The sequence below is a fragment of the Mixophyes fleayi genome, chromosome 3, assembly GCF_038048845.1.
Source record: "Mixophyes fleayi isolate aMixFle1 chromosome 3, aMixFle1.hap1, whole genome shotgun sequence".
In the NCBI taxonomy this organism is placed as follows: Eukaryota; Metazoa; Chordata; class Amphibia; order Anura; family Limnodynastidae; genus Mixophyes; species Mixophyes fleayi.
In genome coordinates this window covers 289,611,164-289,633,691 of record NC_134404.1, presented here as the reverse complement: position 1 = coordinate 289,633,691, position 22,528 = coordinate 289,611,164, and the positions used below count along the sequence as shown (strand labels likewise).

The window sequence follows — 22,528 nt, the reverse complement described above, 5'->3', positions numbered from 1 at the left end:
ACAATTTGTATTTAAATTAAAGTGCATACTGTCAAAATCAAGACAACGTTATTAGTGTGCAGTCAGTCTGTACTATGCAATTTCACATTGACTGCAGTCTAAAATTGCCCCCCCCCCCCATGCATCAGGATATAACTGACTTTTTAAGCATAGTCTCAGATTACCCATTATATTGTTGTACACACATCTATGTAATTATTCTATAAGAATGATTATATAAAAGCTATTTTTTTTGCAGTGTAGATCACACTTCCTGTTATTAAATCTAACCCATCTGCACATTGTTTATCACACAAATAAAGAAAACCATCACACACTGCTTGATGTGCCATATATACAACATATTTTAATTATACTGAAAATAAATTACAGGAAACTGCTTTGAATTTTCAACAGGACAAACAGATTCACAACAAATATGCTCTTTTTTTCTCCGCCCATTGGGTTGAGACAGCAGTGTTCAAGGCAGGTAAATATCACAAATATATCAAAACTTCAGATTGGTTGATGCATTCACACACTTACATGAGCCACAAACGGTCCCTGTGCGCAGGGACTGCACTTAGCCTACCGCAGAACCGGAATTTGGCATGGACTACAAAAACTTGATACAAAATTGGTATTTATATTATTTATAGATCATATACATGCCCTATCTGATCTTGTATAGAAAATAACTAATGCTGTACAGATGATCTGATCTTCTATAACTGTAGTCTATGCTTCTGGATGGACTGGTACCCCTTCCCCTTCCCCAATAAAATTAACATACAGTATATACATGAAGGCCAAAACAAAACAAAGAAATATCCACTGCCCATCCTCCCCTGATATGCACCTATGTTATGGCAGGTTTGTGGATTAAGAAAAGGCATATTTGTATTCATTTAAATAAAAAAAAAAATCCTTCCTAACAGCCATTTCTACACATACATTGACAAAAAGGAACACATTCAAAGAAAAAGGCAGTGAATCAACCAATACATTTCTTCACAACCCAACAGCTATAGTATATCATAGATGCTATTCTTGATAGAACATAATATAAATATTAAAATTACAAATTGACACTACATTCATTCTTTTAAAAGAATATTTGATTTTCCCAAAAAATGTTCTATCCTAAAATTGGGTGGGGGGAAACCGATTCTGATAATGGCAAAATAAGTTCTAATAATTTATCCGAAATGTGCTTAGAGGGCCACTGATGCACAAACAGATGTTGTCACTAGAGGGCTAAGCATCTTCCATGACGGCCCTGACAACACTTGTAGCTTATCCACTGGGGACAAAAAAAGATGTGACAGCCAGTTTAGACTATGCCTACAGTAGTAATTGTAAACTTTGGTTTATTTTGTGTTTATTTGACAGTCCATATTATACAAAACAAGCGCAGGTTAAGGAAGGATGCAGTTGGAGAGATGGATTGTCTGTCAGTCTGTCTTTAGCCGGGTCGCTTGAGCCACTTGCTCTGTAAGACCTGCCTTGATTGAGTTTGTCACAGTTTTTCTTATGTTATCCTCCATCAAGTTATCACTCATTGGCTTCAAAACCTAGTATGTGGATATATGCAAAAGAAATAAAAAAAAGAAGAAAAAAAAAGTGAACAAAAAGAACTAAAAATCATAAATATGTGAAGTACATGCAACATGAAATGTAAAATTGTAATAAAATAAAATTATGATATAAATTGTGCTCCTACAATGTCCTAACGCTTATCACCATGTGAATTTAGTTGCTTAAAAATGATAAATTATTAAAAGGTTACTTGCATCAGTAATACATATGAATATATTGCCATACTGCAGGTTTGGGCAACCTTTGATTGCCAGCTGATGATGCATGATGGGAATTTATATAGTTGAACAGCTGGAAGCATGTGTTTCCCAAACCTGCCCTGTAGGATCCAGAACTTGTAGTGTTAAGTCTGTTGCAATATTTATGCTAATTGCTCTAGAACAGAAACCATATTTGAGGGAAGCAGAGGAAAGGTGAATGTACGGTCTAGTTTTTCTTCTTGTTATTGTTCGATGACCTTCGGTATCTCTGCGTTGACGTAAAAGCCCGGCGAGGCAGCCGACGTTTACAAACTTCATAGAGTTTGGAAAACACCTGTAATACGAAGTGGTTGATTAGGAAAAGAAGGTAATTAAAAGAAGGGAGAGGGGGAAAGATATGGAAAATATAAAAGAGGCATAATTCAGTCCTGAAAACCTAGCTTCACCATGCCAGCAGGGCACAAGCAGATTTGGTTTGCCAATTTTGACCAAATTGCACAGTACGTATCAGATTCCTGGTAGATCAAAATCTAATCTGATCTGATCTGGGGCGATCCACAGTCATGCATATTAGGAAAATCAACAGAAGAGGAGAGAAGCTTTTATGTCCAGGTATACATTGCAAATTGGCAGCTATATCAGAATAGACTCAGAATTTCTATATAGAACTCAATTAAAACAAACTGCCTGCATGTCTTCGCTGTTCAGATTTAGCACCAAATGCTAGAGGTTTCCAGTGCTTCCCCTCTGAGTATACAATGTTCCCAATGCCTGTGCAATATCAAGCAATTTGTTCATGAGACATTCTATTTAGAACACTGTATTAGCCAAGATCTGAATGAGCCCTTACCCTCTGTGTAACCTGATCTGCTTTAAAGTTATTGCTTAGTACTGACAAGCCATGATAATGTGACCCACTGGGGGGCACTGTTACATAGGATCACACTGATATTTCATTGAAGGTGACTCAGCATCCACTATATCTATGAAGCAATTCGTTTCTCTTTACAATGAATCCTGTTCACATTTATACAAAAAGATAAATGTAAATCTATGTTATATATTGTAGGATAACTCCTCACTCCAAAGAAAGCTAAATTTGAAGTTTTGAGCGAAGTTGAATAAAACAAAAGCCAGCATTACTTAGAAGAAAAAATGTGAACCAGGAGTATTTATCATGGTAAATAATGGGACATTTTCTGTGTTATTACCAGAGTAAAATAAACCATTATGACTGATTATTTTCTATTATACGCACTCCAATTAAATACAATTTTTTTTAATCTCTCCTCTTCACTGTGAAAGTATATAAATAGATATACTGGTAAAATTATTGTGATGTTCTCTATGTTTATGCTGCATAAGCAGGGTTATACAATTGGCCAATCAAAAGTTAGATTATAAGAAAATGTATTTCAGTCCTGAATTACACCTCAAGTTTTGCATGATGACCCCTCACCTTCTTGGGACTCCGCTGAGCAGCACAAGAGAGAGAGAGAAACAGAGGTAAGGCAAAGATTGTTAAAAGGAAAAGAAACAGAAACCCAGGTTTGACGAAAACTGTTAATACCAATTATGTCTGGATCACACGTAAAATATACAGTACAAGAAATATGATGGGCCTCCTCATAGCAGCAGTTAGAATTAAGGCCTCATTCAGAGGTGCACTTTAGGAGCATTTTCTCATTGGCTTTTGGAAAGAGAGCAAGAAAATACTACGGCAGTAAGATCATTGTTAGCTGTGTCTGCCTGCATCTGTAGTTCAACTGTACCAGCTAATGCAGGTCATGCGAGAAAACGCTCCAAAAGTGAACAAGCTCTGTGGGTTAAGAAAAAACTATTTACAATACATCTAAAGGAAAAGTGACAACAGTAAACAGCAATGCGGTAAATTGGCGCCTGGTTTCTTTTGTGGATGCCTGGCTAGTAGTTCCATAAAGGGGATACATTTTATAGAGCTTCCTTACATGAGCTGTTCGATCATAAATTGTGCACCGTGCCACAAGAGATGGCATATTCATATAAGTGTGAACATCTGGAGGAAAAATCTGCTTTTATGGCACAAGCATTGTATATAAATACTTTTTTGTATTTTCATTTGTTTTTCTTTTTTTAGAGAAAATATGGTGTGGCAGTTCATCTTTAGAGGGCAATGAAACCAAAAAACTTTAAAAGTTTTAAGAAACATGAATGTGAAATGCACTTTTCAGTTTTTCCCCCCCGACTTTCAATTTAAACTTTGCGATAGAAAGAATAGGAAATCTCTAAATCATACTTTACTCATTAACAAACAGCAACATACATATGCTTCTGCTTGTAACAAATGATCAGAAAGTTGCAGACCTAGTTTAATAGTGATGAATAGCACACAAATAGTAGGCCAACAATGATTTTGATCCATGGCTATGAATGTAATTAAGGTTTTGTCTTGGTGACTATTTAATGTCTGATATTAAGTCACTTCCAATATATCCAGACACTGTAAATCTAGTCTCAACTGAATTTCATCCATTTCTACTTTCAAAAACCTGCTCACACCATAACAAAAAGAACTGTCCTATGAGATGTGACCTATCAGAAGGAGGGAGACCTCAATCCTTTAACAGCACCACTGCATATAACATAAGACACATATATAGAAAAGATGCACTTTACTGCGCTGCTATATATGTCCTATTAGGAGCTGCTGCAATATTAAAAGATAAATATAATACTCTGTGCTGTAGCGTTCTCTTCTCCTTTCCCTATGAATGTCTCAGTCTGTGGTTTGTTATCCTGTATACATCATGACTTTGCCCCTGGCACATGCAGCAGTGTCCTCAACCATACAAGTGCCTCTCACAACATCGGCACAATCATCTCCTGCTGCTGCGACCATTCAGATGATCTGATCGGCTACAGGTTGTTCTATCCCCACTCACTTCAAAGCGGAGGACATCCCAGACCAGCAGGAGATGAAGACTGCACACAATAAGGTACTCAGACCCTAAACAAATGAATCTTAAATTCCATTGGTGTCACAAAAAAAGGTAATTAGCTGGTGTATGTATTTACCTACTAAGGGGTCAGTGAATTGATATAAATACATTATATTTATGTCCTATTAAAAGCAGTATTGCTGTGTGAGGGCTCCTACATAGTACTTATTCTAAATGTATTTTAACACATTTAAAATGTATGTAAACTGGTTTGGCACCAGAAACAATTGTGTTACCATACCCAATGGTGTTTTATTTGTGCTGCATTAGTGTTGCTCCGAAGACAACTTGGTCCATTGTTTGCATTTACCCAATGTAAACAAGCCAGGAAGCCTAAAGTGAGCTCGAAAATATTAGTGAAAAACACACACCAGTGGATAGAGCCCTGAGCTATGTTTCTATATATAGATGATGGGGATGATGATATTTCCAAGAAACCTTGCCAAGTCATTATAAAGATATGTGCTATACAGAAAATCATCTAAACTTCCAGGAAAGTGATGTTGTCATTTGTTATAAATGTATAGAATGCATGAAGTACAAGTGTGGATATGCTCCATAAAGTTAGCTACAGATGACAAGCAGGGCCAGATTTACTCCTAAACATATAAACATTATGTGACATTGGTATGTAGTGAAGGTGATCAATACAAAAATTAAATTTGTTATGTATACGTCCCCGATTATAAAGGATAGTATATAGTACAAGTTAACCCGTGCATGATACTCATGCATTCTAGTCAAATCAAGCTACTTAAGGTCTTATAAAGGTTCTTGTCATGCATTTGGGCCTAGCCCAGGCCTCCTCAGGGGAAGAGCGTTACTTCCCGACGCAAGCGCCCTTTTTAATGTGTGTGGTTATGAGGTAAAATTACCTCACAAAAATGAGTTTGACCCCATAACTCGTAAATTTAGCCTTTACTACCCCTCCCACGGGGGGAAGGGGGGGATGATGGAAGTTAGCTGACTTCACTATCCTAATTTTTTTGTCAAATAATGTCAGTATACCAAATTTCAGGTCAATTGGATGAGCCCTTTCTGAGAAAATAGTGTGTTTGTGTGTGTGGAAAAAACTAACACACGCCGCTAGGCTTTTATATTATAGATATTAGATAATGCTAAGAATTTAGTAGGGCAGTGTATAACTCCATCCAGCAGGTGGCGCTGCAGCTTTTTTTTTCCCCCACACAGACTAAGACACGCCGCTAGAATTTTATATTATAGATAGCCTACACAAAAAAGAAAATAATTTTATGGTCAAACCAGATACTGATAAAATCACCTTGTATTGAATAGTCTCATTTCATGTTCTGACCTCTCAAAACAAACAAAAGATTATACTATATTGTGAAAGCAAAGTGTGACAGTGCTTTATGTTGTATAATAAAATCAAACTCTAGTGCATTGTTCTTTATCTACACCCAACTATCCCGATTTTTTTAATTAAATGACTCTCAGATGTTACATAACTGTATTCACTTAGACCTCAACTCAAATCACCATTTTCATATTATTCAGTTGTACTGTTTCAGAGCTAGCAGATAGGTTTTACAGTAGTTATTCATCAATGGAGTAATAGCCTGAGATAAATAACCTCTAGGATACTGAGTCAACTATTAGTGTTAGATGATTACAATCAATCATTTCTTGTATCAGTTCTAGTACAGCATGTTATTACCCTCAGTAAGTTATATCTGCTTAATAAATTGAAAAATAGGTATAAGTTACTGCCTTCTAGTTTAATTCATTCTTTAATCCATGACATCTCCTATTTGCCTCTTCTAGGATACACTAAATGTGGCCATATCAACACATTTTATTTATCCACAAAGTCTGTTTATATTCCTCAAATACACCATTCCCTCATAGGACCACAATTCTCATTCATTATCATTAACCAATTTAAAAAAAAAAAAAATCTACTTATAACATATATAGTGTGCTCTAAACCTAATCTATTAAGGTGGCATTGTTGAAAATGGGCACTGACTAATGAAAGAAACATGCATCAGGGCGAGTAACCAGACACGTGTTTCGCTTTTATGCTTTATCAAGTGTTTTTTTGCAACATATGAGAATCATATAATTAATAATGGTGATAGTTGGGTATAGATACTAAATAACAAGGAACCATATTTCAGTTTGAATTGTTTTATTATACAGCACAAAGCCCTTTTACACTTTAGTAACAAAATATAAAAAAATATATAGATGAAACTATATTGTGAAAGTAGCTTGAGAGGTCAGAACATGTAATGAAAATATTTTAGTGAATTGAATAAAAGTTGATTTGATCAGTATCTGGTCTGGATATAGAATGCCCCAATCAGAATCCTTTCTTCTTTGTATATGCTGTGGATACCAATTGATTCTGTGGAGCACCACCTAGTGGTAAAGGAAAAAGAAAAGGAATGACATTAATTTATAAGGAACACTAATTGCATAGAGCACTAGGTAGCCAGATCGTTAGTGTGGAAGAATTTTTCAACAAGAGCTGCAAATAATATGGGCAGATATATAGCTTCATTCTGCATTCAGCCTATTAGGAGTTTTAGGCAGTTCTTCACTAGAACAAGATCGCTTGTAGTTTATTCTGAATAAAACCGGACTATTCCCAATACTTTATCTACAGAGATTCTGGTTAGCTTTCATTTTCCTGATCCTTATAGTCATAAACACAATAGGGAACAGTTATAAAAACCAGAGCAAAGGAAACTGAAAGTAAGCAGACATTTGTTTTAATTTCCTAAATTTTAATAGAAAACAGGACAGTTGGAAAATGATTAGTTGCTATAGGTGACACTACCTTTATCCTTTGTACCAGCTTTTAAATCATGTTCCCAAATGTATGATCAGTTAACTAAAGTGGAAAACCCTGCTCTTGCCTATTAATTTCCAGTCCTTGAGAGATTGTAAACATAAAACAGCACATCCATTAAAAGAACAATCAAATATTCAACCAATACTGCTGGCAAATTTCCATTTGTCATATACATGAAACAAACGTCAGAACATTGAATGCAGGGATTAGTAAAACAGCAGCATCAGTTCAAATAAATTAATAGGACACTAGATGATACTGTGCATTTTTATACACTACAGTTTCTGGCCTTCAAGTCAGTACTAACAGATGGATTATTAGTTGCAAATAGAGGACAGTGTAATCTGCAATGACAATTGTATACTTGCCAAGTTATTAATATCTTTTGGAATGCAATTCAATAGTTATAATTTAAGATCAATTAAATTCTTCCATTTATGGAAGACAAAAGTAATATCCTACCTCTCTCCTTATCAACCTCCCCTTGGTCATGTTTAAATGATTCCAACATGAAAACCATATAGAACCAAGCATATGACCTAAACTCTTGGTGCATTTGCAGAAATATTTGCCCTGTCACATTGCAACCAATTTCAATATTGACAAATGCAAATAACAAAAAGGTTTATTTCTGTATTCCAGAATCCCAACGTTAACGTTTGCGGGAAATATGACAGAACAGTGGAAAGGTTAGTGGGGAAACAATTGGTTAAATTTGTAACCTTAAAACTAGTTCTCAGTTGTGGAAGAATATTTGTGTGTCTGCTTCACAGTAATAATACACAATCTTAACAGAAAACCCCCCTCAGAAAATAATTAGGCGGATTTCCTATTGACAGAATAAAAAGCACCTAAACATGGTGTAATTGAACAACTGTGCACAGAAACGCAACTGGCGATACCAACCTGCTCCCATATTATCTCAGCAACTTGATCTATTACGACTCCCAATTCCCGAAACTCTCCTGAGTACTTCACGTAAGCCCAGATGCAGAAGGACAGTAATGCCAATCCCATGACCAGGTTACAAATGTTTGCTATAGAGTTCAGGCCGATGAAACCAGTCAGCCCTGAGATAATGTACATTGCAAACATGACTGCAAACAAAGTAGCAGGGGTGCGAGCAGCATAAAAGATATTTTTGCCATCGTTGTGTTTCAGGAAGTGTGAATAGGTTTCATCTATCTCCTCCTCCAGCTTGTCCTGGTATCGGCGACAGAACTCCTCTCCTCCCATCTTCTTCACTGAACGGAACTGCTTTACACACAATTCTTTCACATCCAAGTGCTTCCTTTCAAGGTCCGCTGGTGCAATGTATGGCTTATCTCCTCCACAGACCTGTTAGGGAGAGAACTTCATTACATCATGTACATATTGACACTTGCGCAATTAAAAACTTTTTGCGCCCAGCTTTTCATAACAACTTGCTATGAAAACGTGGTTTAAAATTAAGGCCTTTCCTATTGTGGCAGAATTCAAAACGTTCAACCAGTTATGTGTAGAATACATTCCCACTGTGGTAGAGGCCTAGAGAGGTTGGGTGGTAGTCTTGTGATTTCCTGTATGCAGTAATGCACGCTGTCAGAAAGCACAGGATCAATGACATTTCAATTGGAATTCCACGCATACCACTTGTGTAGAGGCATGTGTGTAACTTTACAGCTACTGCCGTAGTGCATATATTTAGTATATATTCAATTAACCATTGCAGCCCAGAACACATTACATACATTTACAGGTAACTCACCTGCTCCATGCATTTGCTGTATGTGTCTTTAGCACCAGCAACAGCAGCCAGGTTGTTTGCTTCTGCTGTTGCCTTTAGGAGAAAATAAAAATATAGAAATTAGCCATTTCCTAATAACACCATTTGTTTTGATAAGAGATATGCAAATGTTCAGACATACCTGAAGCATAGATTTGGGATGCGGAAGCTCTTCTCCTTGATAGATTTTGATGTACGCCTAGCACAGATGTAAAATGAATCAGCATGAGGAATCACAAGGTGTAGGAAATAAACATAAACCAAACTAAAACGGAGTTCAGAACAAAATGCAACTTACAAGGAACACATTGCACCCAAATGTAAACTGTTTTAGGCCTTTGATATCCACAGAAGTGTAACAATACACCAGGAGTTATCTTGCCTTATGCGAAGGATGGGTCCAGGTGATGCACATTACTCACAATAGACACCGGGTTATCAATCTGTTCATGTTGCCCCGGCTCTCTTTGCATATATTTCATAAGAGCCATACTAACCGAAACGGAGTAGCTCTGTTAAGAATGACAGTACTCCCTAAGCTCTAGTTCTTTCAGCTTCTGCAATTAAATCAAATCAGTACACAACCAATTTTTTTTTAGATTTATAAAACTCAGTTTTGCTCCACCCAACATATCAGGGGTCCCACATCTGTGAAACCTACTGGTCCAGTTATACCGGCCCCTCCTTCTGTGTGTAATGGTTAGTCCTTAGGTTTGACACCACAGATAACTATGAATGAAGCGATTAGTGCAGTGCATGCATGATGCTGATTGGAAGAACTGCCAGGATGATTATATTGGGAAGATAAAAACCTGCTATTATACTACTACTTAGGGGTTCTTTCTGAAAGGTTACTTTTTGTGCATATTTCAGCAGGGAGGAGACCAACAGATCAGTGTAATCTTCTGTACGGTTTGTTGGGACCTGGTGATTTAGGGGCGTCACATATATACATATAATCTATTGCTTTATAACTATTATAAGGCAGCTTGTTTTGCTCCACTTCTTGAACCTGCCCTTCCTGTATCTCTGCTCCTGAAGGGGCTTAAATATGTGCTTTGCTTTTCTTTTAAAATTGAATCTAGGGAAACTGCTATCTAGGCCTCTATAGGCTTTGTGAGGTCACTGTCAGTCTGAGCAGTTTGGGGCTATGAGACCCTTACAAGTATTCATTAGGCCCAATATCAATAAGATAAAAAGGATTTTCCTATTTTTCAGTTTCGAGGGCTTGTATTTTCCTTTGCACCCTCCCCATTAAGCTTTTCCCCCTTATTTTCCAAGTTGGCCTTTACGCTCACTTCTTTAGTGTATTTTTTTGCTATATAAGCACAGATTCTGTTTTCTTTTCCATTTTTAACAGAAAAACGCCCACTTTCCTGTCATTTTCTGTTAAAACTGAAAAGCCCAAAAACGGATTGCTGGTCAGAACTACCCTGCAACACTCTCCACCGCTTCAGAAAGGCCACCTCCTACCACTGCAGCTCTACCCTTACACAAAAACCAGATGCACCTCCTCATTATAACAGCAGCACCACTACCGCTAATCACTGCAATCTCAGATCCCTACACATTTATAGCGGAGAACTTGTGATCATAGTTACCTGACAACTAGAACTATTAAGTTCATAACTCAAAACATGCTATTTTTAAAATATAGCTCTCTAAACATCCAGAAGTTAAGTCATATCTATGGTGAAGCGAAAGGAGGGAATATGAACAAATAAATTGGACGTACTGTGAAAGTGCTATTCACCAGTAGCTGTAAGAGTCCCACCCCACACTTCTCTTCAGGCAGCGGTCAATGCTCCTCCTCTGTCAACTTACTATTCACTCCAGCTTGCATGTTAAGAGAAAGCAGCGCAGTACTATTACAGCTATGGGAAGTCCATGTACAGTGAGTGCATCCACAGCAAGTACAATTTCATATTTTTTTTCTTTCTATACTCATTACAGTTATCCTTGTGCAATGTAATTACTGTAAGTGTGTGCTTCTCATTAACGGCATGCATGTACATGGCAGTGGGCAAGGTCTGTAGTGGCCGCCCAGCCTCCTGGTGTAAACATGCCAGATATTCTGCAGCATGACACCCATGGGGGCAACATACCTTGAAATACTCCAGGAGATCACGACAAGTCACCTTGGAACCACCAATTTCCTTTACTACCAACTTCTCTGGAGCAAGTAACAAAGGAACCAGCTTTTGAAGTTCCTTCTTAAACTCGTCATCTATGTCTGATGTGGAGAAACAGGATTTCAGAATCAAAACACAATGCATATCAGTTGACAATATTGGAGGATACTGTAAATACTTTTTAGTTGCAAATGCAGCCAGCAATCCTGAGGATTACCACCAGATCGAAGAAACCATTTATGCTTAGGTGTTTTTTCATAAAAAGCTAAATAATAATGAGGCATTAGAAACTTACCTATTAATTTGCCATCAAAATATGGATTGGTTGCAACTTTAAGGCCAGGATGTGGCAGGAGGAAACAGCCGATATTGGTAAAACAAGAGTGTATATGCTTTCTGACATTTTGCAACTCTTCGTGTTGGTTCTGTTTTACCTGCCGGACAAAGGGGAATGATCTGCAATGTTCTAAGGGACATTAAACTCTAGATGTGAATACTAGAAATTTACTTAACAGGAAGTCTCATTATCAATACTCTGGAGCAATGCCTCAAACTTAGGAATATCTTACACAAACAAAAAGAAAACACACACTTAACATTAAACTGTTCATTTGGGCCAACAACAAAAAACAACCACTGCTACACAATTTCTTGTTACCTGCAATCGTTTTTCCAAAAACAGGTGTCCACCTTCTAAACCATATGGGTGTTCATAAGGATAGCTCCAATCTCTGATTAAAAACATAAGGGTCTGTAATAAAAATACACAATACCATTATAAATCTGTAAAATAAGAATACACACTTACAAAGCTGATATTCCTACAATTTATGAAAATGCATTCTTAGCTAGTTGAAGAAAAACAAACAAGTTTTACTCTGGACACTCTTCCATCAAAGCAAGATTTAATATTCCCAGCTGCCTCTGACACCTAACACATAAGCAGTGATTAGAACCCAACATTGTTATTAAATGATCATGGTTACGCTTTGCGTTAATTACACACTGTACACATCACCAAGTATTTTGCTGCAAGCACAGGACTTACCTACTGAAACTATATTAGCACGCACAGGCAATTCACCTTCCAAAATGATACATGTCCCCTTTCTTGAATAACTCATGCATATCAGCTGTATCTCTATGTGCATCCAAGGGAGGGACACAACAGATTTCACAAAGGAAAAATATGACCCCCTGTTAAGTTCCAAAATCTTGACATGGTTTTGTTTGGCACGATATTCCCTATATAGTACTGTTAAAAGCAATAAAATGCACTGAAATTGGTGCTATATACACACACGTAATGTATCGCTAAATAAAATAAAAGGTTAATAAAAGATTCATTAATTTACAACACAGTGTGTCCACTAAACGAGACTACAGTCTCCTTGCTGTTGTAACCACGAAGAGAGAAAGAGGTCCCGCCACCCAACAGTTGAAGCACCAAATGATACCTGCCAAAACTCATCCCCACATTGGGGATACAAATATGAATACTAAGTAATACTAATATAAGTACTATTGTAATATATGCCTCCCACAGGAAGTGTATAGTTCATTTGTATGGCTTTGTGGAGAAACCCTTTAAGACATGATAAAATGCACAGTTCTATACTGAGAGCCTCTAATTCAGCCGTTCACCCTCAAAGACGGCCCCTGTCCAGCGCTGCACTTATTCCTCCCTGCATCCACAGTGTAGTTATTGCCCCAGTCTTTTGAATGAGAAGTTTATGTGGGAGAGACATTGACTTCCAATCAGCCTGTTTGAGATAGCCCTCCTCAATAGGGGAGAGGCGTACAGTGCTGGACATACCAAGCCAGGGAGATAAGTCGTATGAAAGGATCACAGAATCAAACAGTAAACAGAACTGTTATTTACCATAAGCATCTCTTAATGCTAGTTTTGGACAGCGCTCACTATAAGTTGTGGGTGGTTTTTTTTTCATTTATGTTAGGAATAAGTGTATTACTTCCATGTAGTTAGCTCTGTGCTTCATGCCTTAGAGGCGTAAGCATGGTTTCATTCCAAAGTGTGTGTAGGGGATACGTATACCAAGTGTTATTGCTGTGTTACACTAGAATTCACCTGAAAGGGTTTTTTGTAGATTTCTTCCATTGCAAGACGGCCATACTCTGTAAAAAGCTGGAAAAACAGAAAGATAGGAAATATGTCAATAATTTAGAGAATCCAAATGTATAACATTTCCCTTAGGGAAATTCATGTATCAATAACATCAGCATTTCCCTCTCATTAAGTATTTAGAGCACAATTTGATGTGGAAACAGTATGATACATCAATTGGACACAGTCGACAATGTATTTTTCTAGTGTAACTAAAGGTTAGAACAATTTAATGTATCGCATCACTTGTTATCTAACAAAGATAAAGATGCATGCAAAGGCCATAAAATGAGAAAGATTTATTATATATTTGGGGACATTCCTGAAAACCGGCACCAAGGAAAATGATTGTCTAGCAACCAGATGTTTGTTTCTTTTTCTAAACTACACTAAAGTCAGAATCGCATTGGTTGCTATGAACAATAATTTTTCCCTTTGGAGGATTCATACTGAAATTGTTATGACATTCAACGTTTGAAGGCTGCTAAACTTCTCTGGTGGCAGGTCCCATCACAAGCATGTGCAATGTATAAAGTTATAGCTCTAAGCTCACCCTGTGTGACAAGAATGGTGCAGTCCATATTCACTGCTAGAGGTCACCTTGGGGCTCTTCAGAATACCGTTCAGTTCAGGTTAGAAATGTGCAGTATTAGACCATGGAACAACAGGCTTAACCCCTCATTGCTGTTGACGTTTGATTTATAACAATGCTGGTCCTATACTAAAGGGTGTCTCCTTAAAGTAATATCACTATGCATTATAAAAGCACTCTAATGACAAGCAGGAAACATGACATCATTATAGGTGTTTTCTACATTAAATGATGATCTGGGTCTCGCAAGACCACGTCCTTTCTGGCAGACTCCATGACATCCCAGACAATGGTACTGCAGGTTAACAAATATTTTATTAGTTAGAAGATACAATAATCAGACAAACAAATGTAGTAGAAAGATTGCCGATTTCACCATCAATATAGGAAAAGGTTCTTTATTGCTGGTTGTTGAATAAGAGGTGTTATGTGTTCAGGATTAAGTGCGTTTTCCATAGTAATTCCTAAGGAAAGAAAACTTCCAAGTTCTGAGGTCTTAATTACTACTGCACTATAACAACTTGTGAATTGCATCTGATCCTTCAAGGAGAGGAAATATCTTCACTCTTTATAAACTTTTCATTATGTAGCATGGACAGGAAACTGACTTGGGCACTGCCTTAGGTGCAGATGAATAGTCTATAATTTGGAGCAACACTGCAAATACCTCTATTTATATTCTTCACTCCCTGGTGATTTCCTCAGAGACATTGAAAAGAAACAGGTGTGTTTATGTGGATACGTTCTCCTGATTTTTATTTACAAATCAGTCTCATGCAAGCAATCCACTCAACTTTGGTCTAAGCCAGACTGTGTATAGCCTACAGCCAGCTAACGGAACCTGCTGAGATGGTGCATCACCTATATAAAGCTGGAGACTGTGGACTATCCTGTGTGAAGGTGGACTGCTTCCTTTTGATACATACAAGTCAGAGAAAGTCAAGTAGAACTTGCTGGAATGCTACATTCTGGGATGCTACATTGTAGCAATGACTGCTACAGACTGTCCTGCGGGAAAGGTAATTGAACACCTTACGTAAAATTAAATGGCTCTTTGCAATATGAGGTTTTCAATTTGCAGGAGTACCAATGATAATTCCATTGCACAATTTACTGAATCTAAGCTGCTAACCATTACTAAGTAGCAACACTTTACAACTTTGTTTCTAATCACTGATAGTTATATTCAGAATCCTAGCTTATCCATTGGACAGCTGGCACTACGCACTTGTCTGGAGTTCTTTATTATTTATTGTTCCAGACACCATTATCAGTGGCTTAATTTTGATGGTTTAGGAAATATGCAATTGTATTTGTCACCCATTTCAGTTGAAGTGCCTACAAGGACTCAGATTCATCCAGAGGACTTTTTGCTTGTTCTGATGAGCTACTGTTACTAGGTTGTCTGAAGGTGTGAACATCGGAGAATCATTTTTATGTTTTAGGTCCTACCAGGCCGCTAACAATATATGTATTGTGAAAGTGGCTCTTCTGCTCTCCTGTTTAGGTCCATTGGGACATCATAAATGAGCTCTCCATCCATGCCAGTCAATTAGTGCAAAGTGTTCTGCTTCAAAACTGTCTAAATTGAAGATTTTTAGTGATTTCCAATGAATCTGTGACAACCAGGAAGTCGTCCAGATCATTAAGCTCTTAAGATGGGCTGCTATTTCTGCAGTTATTTTTTTACAAACATTCACATAGCATCAGCAGGGCCAAATGGAAGCAATGAAAACTGAAGACGTGTTAGCTAGAAGACCAAGCAGGACCCTCTATTTCTGATAATAGGGAGGAATAGGTACATGTAAGAGGTCTAGTGTATTAAAGAAGTACTTCATCTGTAGATTCACTGACAAATTCACGGTCTCCATCTTGAAGGGCTTGTATGTCAATTCCCAGCTAAGATGATTCATTCTTCATTATTAAGAATTTCCTCAATACAGCTATGGCATTTTATAGATCAGTAATCTTTTCCCTCCATATATACCACAATTTTCCCCATGGAATCTTCTGGAAGTTTCCTTCTTGATGTGTCCTGGCTCTTCAAGATAGAAGCGTCAACATACTCTACAGATTCCAGTCAGGAAAGTAATTCAGACACCATTCCATCAAAAGCAGGACCCAAATTAAACTCCAAAAATCATATCGACAAGTACTCATACCCGATTCCAATCAAACCTCAAATGTTAACTCCATACAACTGAAACATCAACCAGTGTTCCTTGTTAAGTTCATTACACTCAGCCAGAACTCCCATGTCTCACGTGAGGTCCTGACCTGTACAAAAACCCGATAGCGAACTGGTAGAACTTACAATCTTGCAAGACAATAGCTTGGAAGCCGTTCACTCCTGTGAGACACCCTGTAAACCAGAGCACTTGTCTCCTGTATTCCTTCCCAGGTGTAACCCACTGCTCGACCTCTGGCACAAGGGAGAAGGGAGGAGAAAAAGGGATACCCGATATAACTACAGAGAATTTCATCTTGGAACTTCTCATAAAATAATGTGTTTCTTTTTTAACCAGTTTTACACTCTTCCCACCTCCGTCCACCTGACAGGATACAAACGTTGAAATGCGGAGGAGGTAGGGGTATTTAACCCTTTCCAGTTTCTGCTGTCACCTGAGGTGGACAGGCCTCTCTCCTGGAGGTGTAAGTGGGAAAAAAAGTTTTCCGCAGCAAAATGGACAAAGCAAAAACACAAAAAAATGGTGGTGCACCAGTGTACAATTTTGGCATAGACCCCATGCAGCAAATGGATTAAGCACTACATATGCTCGGTAAACTAATGTAAAGTAAAAAGTACTAGACATTTCCTTATAAGGATTCTTGCATACGCCCACTGTTAAGTATCGTGCCAAGAATGAAAAATGTAAAAAGTAATATTGATCTTTCATTGTCATCGGATTTCACCATGGATTAAAAGATGTAACACAGGTAAAAGTAAAACAAAACGTCAAACAAAACAACCTACACATAAACATTTAATGTTGCACTGAATTGTAAGAATATAAAATATATTTATAAACTTAGGAAAACTCACTAACTTTTCTCCTTGCCTCAGACCTCTGCCAGCAGACAGTTAATTACTCCTGCTGTTCTCTACTAACAACTTAGGCTGGATACACACTACAGGTTTTTCAGACGATTATTGGACCAATCACACGATAAACGACCGTTTGGGCCAATATCGCTCCAACTGTGTGTACGCTCCAACGGTGAACGATCATACCAAAGCACATCATATTGCTTGATTTTATTTTTATACCGGACTAAAAATCTTGTTCAATGATGGAACAATGCCGTTCCAATTCTGCAGTATATATGTACTCCAGACCAGCATTGTGTATAGTCAGGATCTTTTCAGCCAATGACAGATAGAGAGCACAGATCTGAAGGTCAATCTTGTAAAATGTGTTTAGTGTATACGGCATGCTGATCGGGCATTTTTTAAAATAAATAAATTAAAAAATATCAGTCGTTGGTTAAATCGTTAATATCGCATTGAGAGAAATTTTCTGTAGTGCATATACAGCCTTACTCTAGGCCTGATCCCTACTGATTATCAGATACAAGACTATAGTGTGTGGACAAGATTAAGATGAAGTGTCATAAGGACATGGGTGTTTGATGACAAATGACCTAGGGATACCCTGTAGAGGGGTGCAGAAATATGGAGGACAGGAAATGTATACAGAAGAAATTACAGAATCAGACAGACAATAACTATTCCATGATTTCTTAGGATGGAAAATTAGAGGGCTCAGCCATGGTACAAATCAACTTTAGTAAATAGACAAGAATCCTGCACTGAACATACTAGAGTTCATCAGAGGATTTAGAACAAACATGCAGAGATGAGATGAGCACATGTACCTGTAAATGCTGCAGATCATCTTCTTGAATGTTCTGTGATAAATTATAAACCTGGAGGTAACAAAAAAACAATACGTATAGATTAGAGTGATTAATAACACTTCCCTTAATACAACATAATGAATAACAAAAGGACAGCCTGCAAAACTTATCGTTTGACATAAAAAAATTAAAAATAGAAATCATAAAAAAACCCAGACGTCTATATTAGTTATATGGGATGTAAAACATTAATAGAGCCACACACATTGCATGCTCACAGATCTGGTTGTTTGGTAAGATGGCCACAGAAAAAGGCCAATTGTACAGATCCAACAGGGGGGCTGTTGACTTCATTCATGCAACAGGAGTCATTGGACAATTATTTTGCATTTTGCCCGAATGGATTATGATCGTATAGAACAAATGTTTGTGGCACCACACATTGTACAATTTGGGCAAAACTACAAAACTGGATGACCAAATATGCAAATGTTTCAGCTGCTTGGAAACATAAGATAACTTTATAAGGTCTTATTCACCAACATTCTAGTATTATGGGATTACACAAAGTTCTCATCGTTTACTGGAAGCAGCTTCTTAAAAAAAAAAAGAAAAAAAAAAAAAGGATCTATTAAGATGAAAATGAAGCATCTTTGTAATTTGTGGATTGTAGAGGAAGGACAAGACTCACTAATCCCAAGCACTATTCTATCACTGGAGAACACCAACCCAACTTTATAATGTTATTTAAGGTAAAATGGTCAATTAACAATTTACAAAAAAAAATAAAAAAATCCCATGGAAGTTCTGAGCTAAGAAACCGATAAAGCACAACAGCTGACTCAACGTTTTGAGCAGGCAATTAGTTAGAATTAAAGTATTGAGGGATGACAGTTATACTAAACAAAACTGACTTCAAACACAATATATAAAAATACAAGCAAATTTCAGGTGCTTTTTAAGGCTGCACAGAACCAGAAATTTGTTTAAATAACACTACACTAAGCTTTTAAAGCCATAGACAAGTTATCAATTGCCAGTTTAAAAGGTTATAAACAAAAGCATAACATAAAACAAACCAATTGGGAGAAGACCTTTAAATATAAATCCACCAACAAATATAAATTCGGTATAAATATTTGTCTTGTTTGATGCATAATGTGAAGAACAAAAGATCTGTCAGTGTACGTGTTAACTTGATGCCAACTGCTGGACTGGAGGGTGGTCAACTCCTGCATATTGCTGAAAAAAGCTTGTAAAATCCTTTATAATATGATTATTTATTCTAAGGGATCTGGATTTACTGATACATATATACACATACAGTACGTGTGTATATGTTATTTATTAAATATTTTTTGTTGTTGATCATTCCCTGGTGGACACTTTAAAAAATTGTAAAATACAGATAGGTTTCAAAAAAGTAAGCACACTATAATGTGACGTTGACTGTTATTCTTAGGACACCACAAATACATAGACAATATAATGTGCAATCTCACTGGTAAATAGCACAAATCATGTAGATTCTAAATCAGTAGATGTAATTACAAATTATATCCAATTTTTCAGATTAATTTTTTTAAAAAAAGGGGAAAATGCTATCATTTTTGGGGGTAATCTAATGAGCAGGAAAACAAGTAAAGTGCATCTATTATGATTACATAATGTTTCATGCGGGCGTACATATTATACTTAATTGAAGCAACTATATATATATATATATATTCATGAAAACAGTTCCCAATGTATTGACAGGAATACTGTATGGAAATTATCATCTTTATACAGTCCTCTTGGAATTTTATCATTATGTATACTGAAATTGCCATACATATATTTTGAAAGAAATCCACTTCCGTCTTGAAACACAAAGATAATTAAATACAAGGTTATCTTATATCATGGATTAATAGCAGGCAGTTCTATCCGGACATTTTGCAACATTTGGTTTTTATATTATATATTTTTTTTGTTATGGCTTTTATTTTTACTATGTATTACATACCTTATTGACATATACCTATTATAAGAATTTTTGATAATCTATCCTCACACAGGTTGTTTATACTTGGTTTCATAATATTGTGATATATTTCATTGTGAATACAATTTTATGTGTTTTATTGTTTATGCCTTGTGCTATTTTATTAGCCAATAAAGTGTCTGACATACCTGTGCTCCTATTACTATTCTATCATAATTTTCTGAGACATTCCAGTAGGATGTATTTTTGGTAGCAGCTAGTATAGCCAGCCTATATATTTTTATCATATTATATTTGATGGTATCAGTACCGTAGAGCACCCTTTTCCCCTTTATCCTTTTTTCCTATGATGCACATCTTCAATTCCTAGACCTTGAGGATCTGTGCATATTTACATGTGAAGATGTGTAGGTGGAAAACGCTCTACAGCCATTGTCGCCAGCCACCGTAAACCAATATTAGGTTGAAACGTCACTGCGAGGTTTGCACTCAAACAATAAAACCTGTCTTTCATCAAATCTATATAACTATCTATAACATCTAATGAAAGCTAAAAAAAATATAAGTTGTGTTGATACTGCAATACATTTACAGGCCTCTTTAGAGGATAACTGGTGCACGGCTGTGTATTACCATGTGTAAGATATGATTTACAGTAATCTACTGGCAATTCCACTCATTTCTGTAGGTAAAATGTTTAATACAGAGTCAGAGAGCACTTAACCTTTCCAAGCCCTTTCCATGTACAGAGAGTGTGTGGGGCGAAGAAGGATACTAGTTTTGCTATAGGTAAAGCCATCAAAAGTATATGAGAACGATCAGAAAATGTGTGCAGATATTCAGCAGTACCTGGACAGAACTGGTCATTGTGCTTAAGGCAAAAACCGTTGCACAATCTTTGATTGTTGATTGGCTGTCAAAGGCTCCCTGAGTGTCCATGAGAAGAACCGCAACCTAGGGAGAAAGAGATCGCACTGTTACACAAATTACTAGAAGAGCAGAGAAAATAAAATAAAGTCATCAGAAAATGCTGCATGATTTTGTAAACACATCAGCATAGGCCTGTTACTTCACATCAATGAATACACCCAGACAAATTATTTTTCCTAACCATTAAATTAGAATGTGGCTTGTATATGCATTGTTATGGAATGATCATTGTGCAGCACAGACCAAACACCATGACATTCTCAAAAATCCAACAAGGGAAACCAATCATCTTACAAAAATCGCTCACAAGACTGAAATGATAGGAAATGCCCACATCTGTTAGTAAGGTTCACTCCTAGTGATCCATTATATAGATCCATCTATCTATACACACACATACACACACACATATATATATATATATATAAAAATGCCCAAAATATGAAGGCCCTACAGATAAACATAATCCGATCCTTTCCTGCACAGAACATCAGAGTCCAAGTGTAGAATTCAGCCAATATCCGATTTATCTTTTGAATATTTTAATTTGCAAGTATTATATACAAAGTTACAAAGTGTATAAATGTTTTAGAAATGGTAATTGCTTTGGAGAAACGTAAAGTAAATTAAAATTCACAATCACAAGCAGGTGTTCCATAGCCCTCACCAGTCTTCAAATACCGAGTTGGTCTTGATATCCACAATATTAGCTTCAACTGGAAACCACTCTGAGCATAACCACTATAACATTTCACTCGTGTGCACTTAATGTGACTAAGAGCTGCTAAGTAGAGTTCTTATTCGCAAAATGAAAGAGCACATAAATTATGCCAGTAAGTACGTCTCGAGGTAATCAGAAAACAACTGAAAATCAGCTTACTTTTTTTTTCTCAACAGCCTGCCTGTCCATGCTTATTTGGAAGGGAGAATCAAATGGTAGAAAAAAAAAAAAAGCCACATATTTAAATGTACTATGGCTGCTAAATGGAATCTGTCAGCTGGTTTACTAATAAAGGGTTGGAGCAATAACCAAGAGTAAGCAGATAAGCCAATAATAGCCATCTTTATACTAGTAACTTTTGCATACAATTATATATGCAAAAGGAAAGGTTTGGTCCGATAATATGTTTCACTGAATGTCTTCATCAGAAAAGAACTTGCAACCACTGCAGGATAGTAACTCATACATAGTATATCTCTGTATATTTTCATACACAATTACTATCTAATGTAACAGTTAAATAGGACATGTGCAAAAGTTCAGCACCCCTCCAGTTCATTAATAGTTTTTGATTTATTTTGGCCTCAAAACCTATTTAAATCATTAGACTGTAAATTAATCCAGGTGAAGACTATTCCAGAATTGAATAAATACAACACCAGGCATAGCCTATCATGATGTGTTGCCTACTCTGACCACCATGCACAGCTGACTGAGAATTTACAAATAAAAGATAATGTTACAAAGCCGGGGTAGGTTATACAAAATATCTCTAAACACTTCCATCTTGAAATTTCCACTGTCACAAACATCATTAAGAAATTAAATTAAGGTGAACTAT

The 22,528-nt window shown here is 36.7% G+C and overlaps 1 protein-coding gene across 4 annotated transcripts in view; it reads right to left on the bottom strand.

Annotated features, from left to right (window-relative positions):
- Positions 1 to 320: 320 nt before the first annotated feature.
- Positions 321 to 22,528, bottom strand: part of ATL2 (atlastin GTPase 2) — a 63,993-nt gene continuing 41,785 nt past the window's right edge. Inside the window, exons 4-15 of one of the 4 annotated variants that reach the window (XM_075203768.1) lie at positions 20,886 to 20,990; positions 18,068 to 18,118; positions 13,564 to 13,620; positions 12,133 to 12,225; positions 11,770 to 11,908; positions 11,448 to 11,575; positions 9,485 to 9,541; positions 9,325 to 9,396; positions 8,484 to 8,915; positions 3,238 to 3,252; positions 2,002 to 2,112; positions 1,464 to 1,553 (exon numbers count right to left, since the gene is read on the bottom strand). In XM_075203768.1, the coding sequence (XP_075059869.1) occupies positions 2,005 to 2,112; positions 3,238 to 3,252; positions 8,484 to 8,915; positions 9,325 to 9,396; positions 9,485 to 9,541; positions 11,448 to 11,575; positions 11,770 to 11,908; positions 12,133 to 12,225; positions 13,564 to 13,620; positions 18,068 to 18,118; positions 20,886 to 20,990 (1,257 nt within the window). In that variant the 3' untranslated portion in view covers positions 1,464 to 1,553; positions 2,002 to 2,004. The other 3 variants (XM_075203767.1, XM_075203769.1, XM_075203766.1) reach the window with 3 other exon arrangements.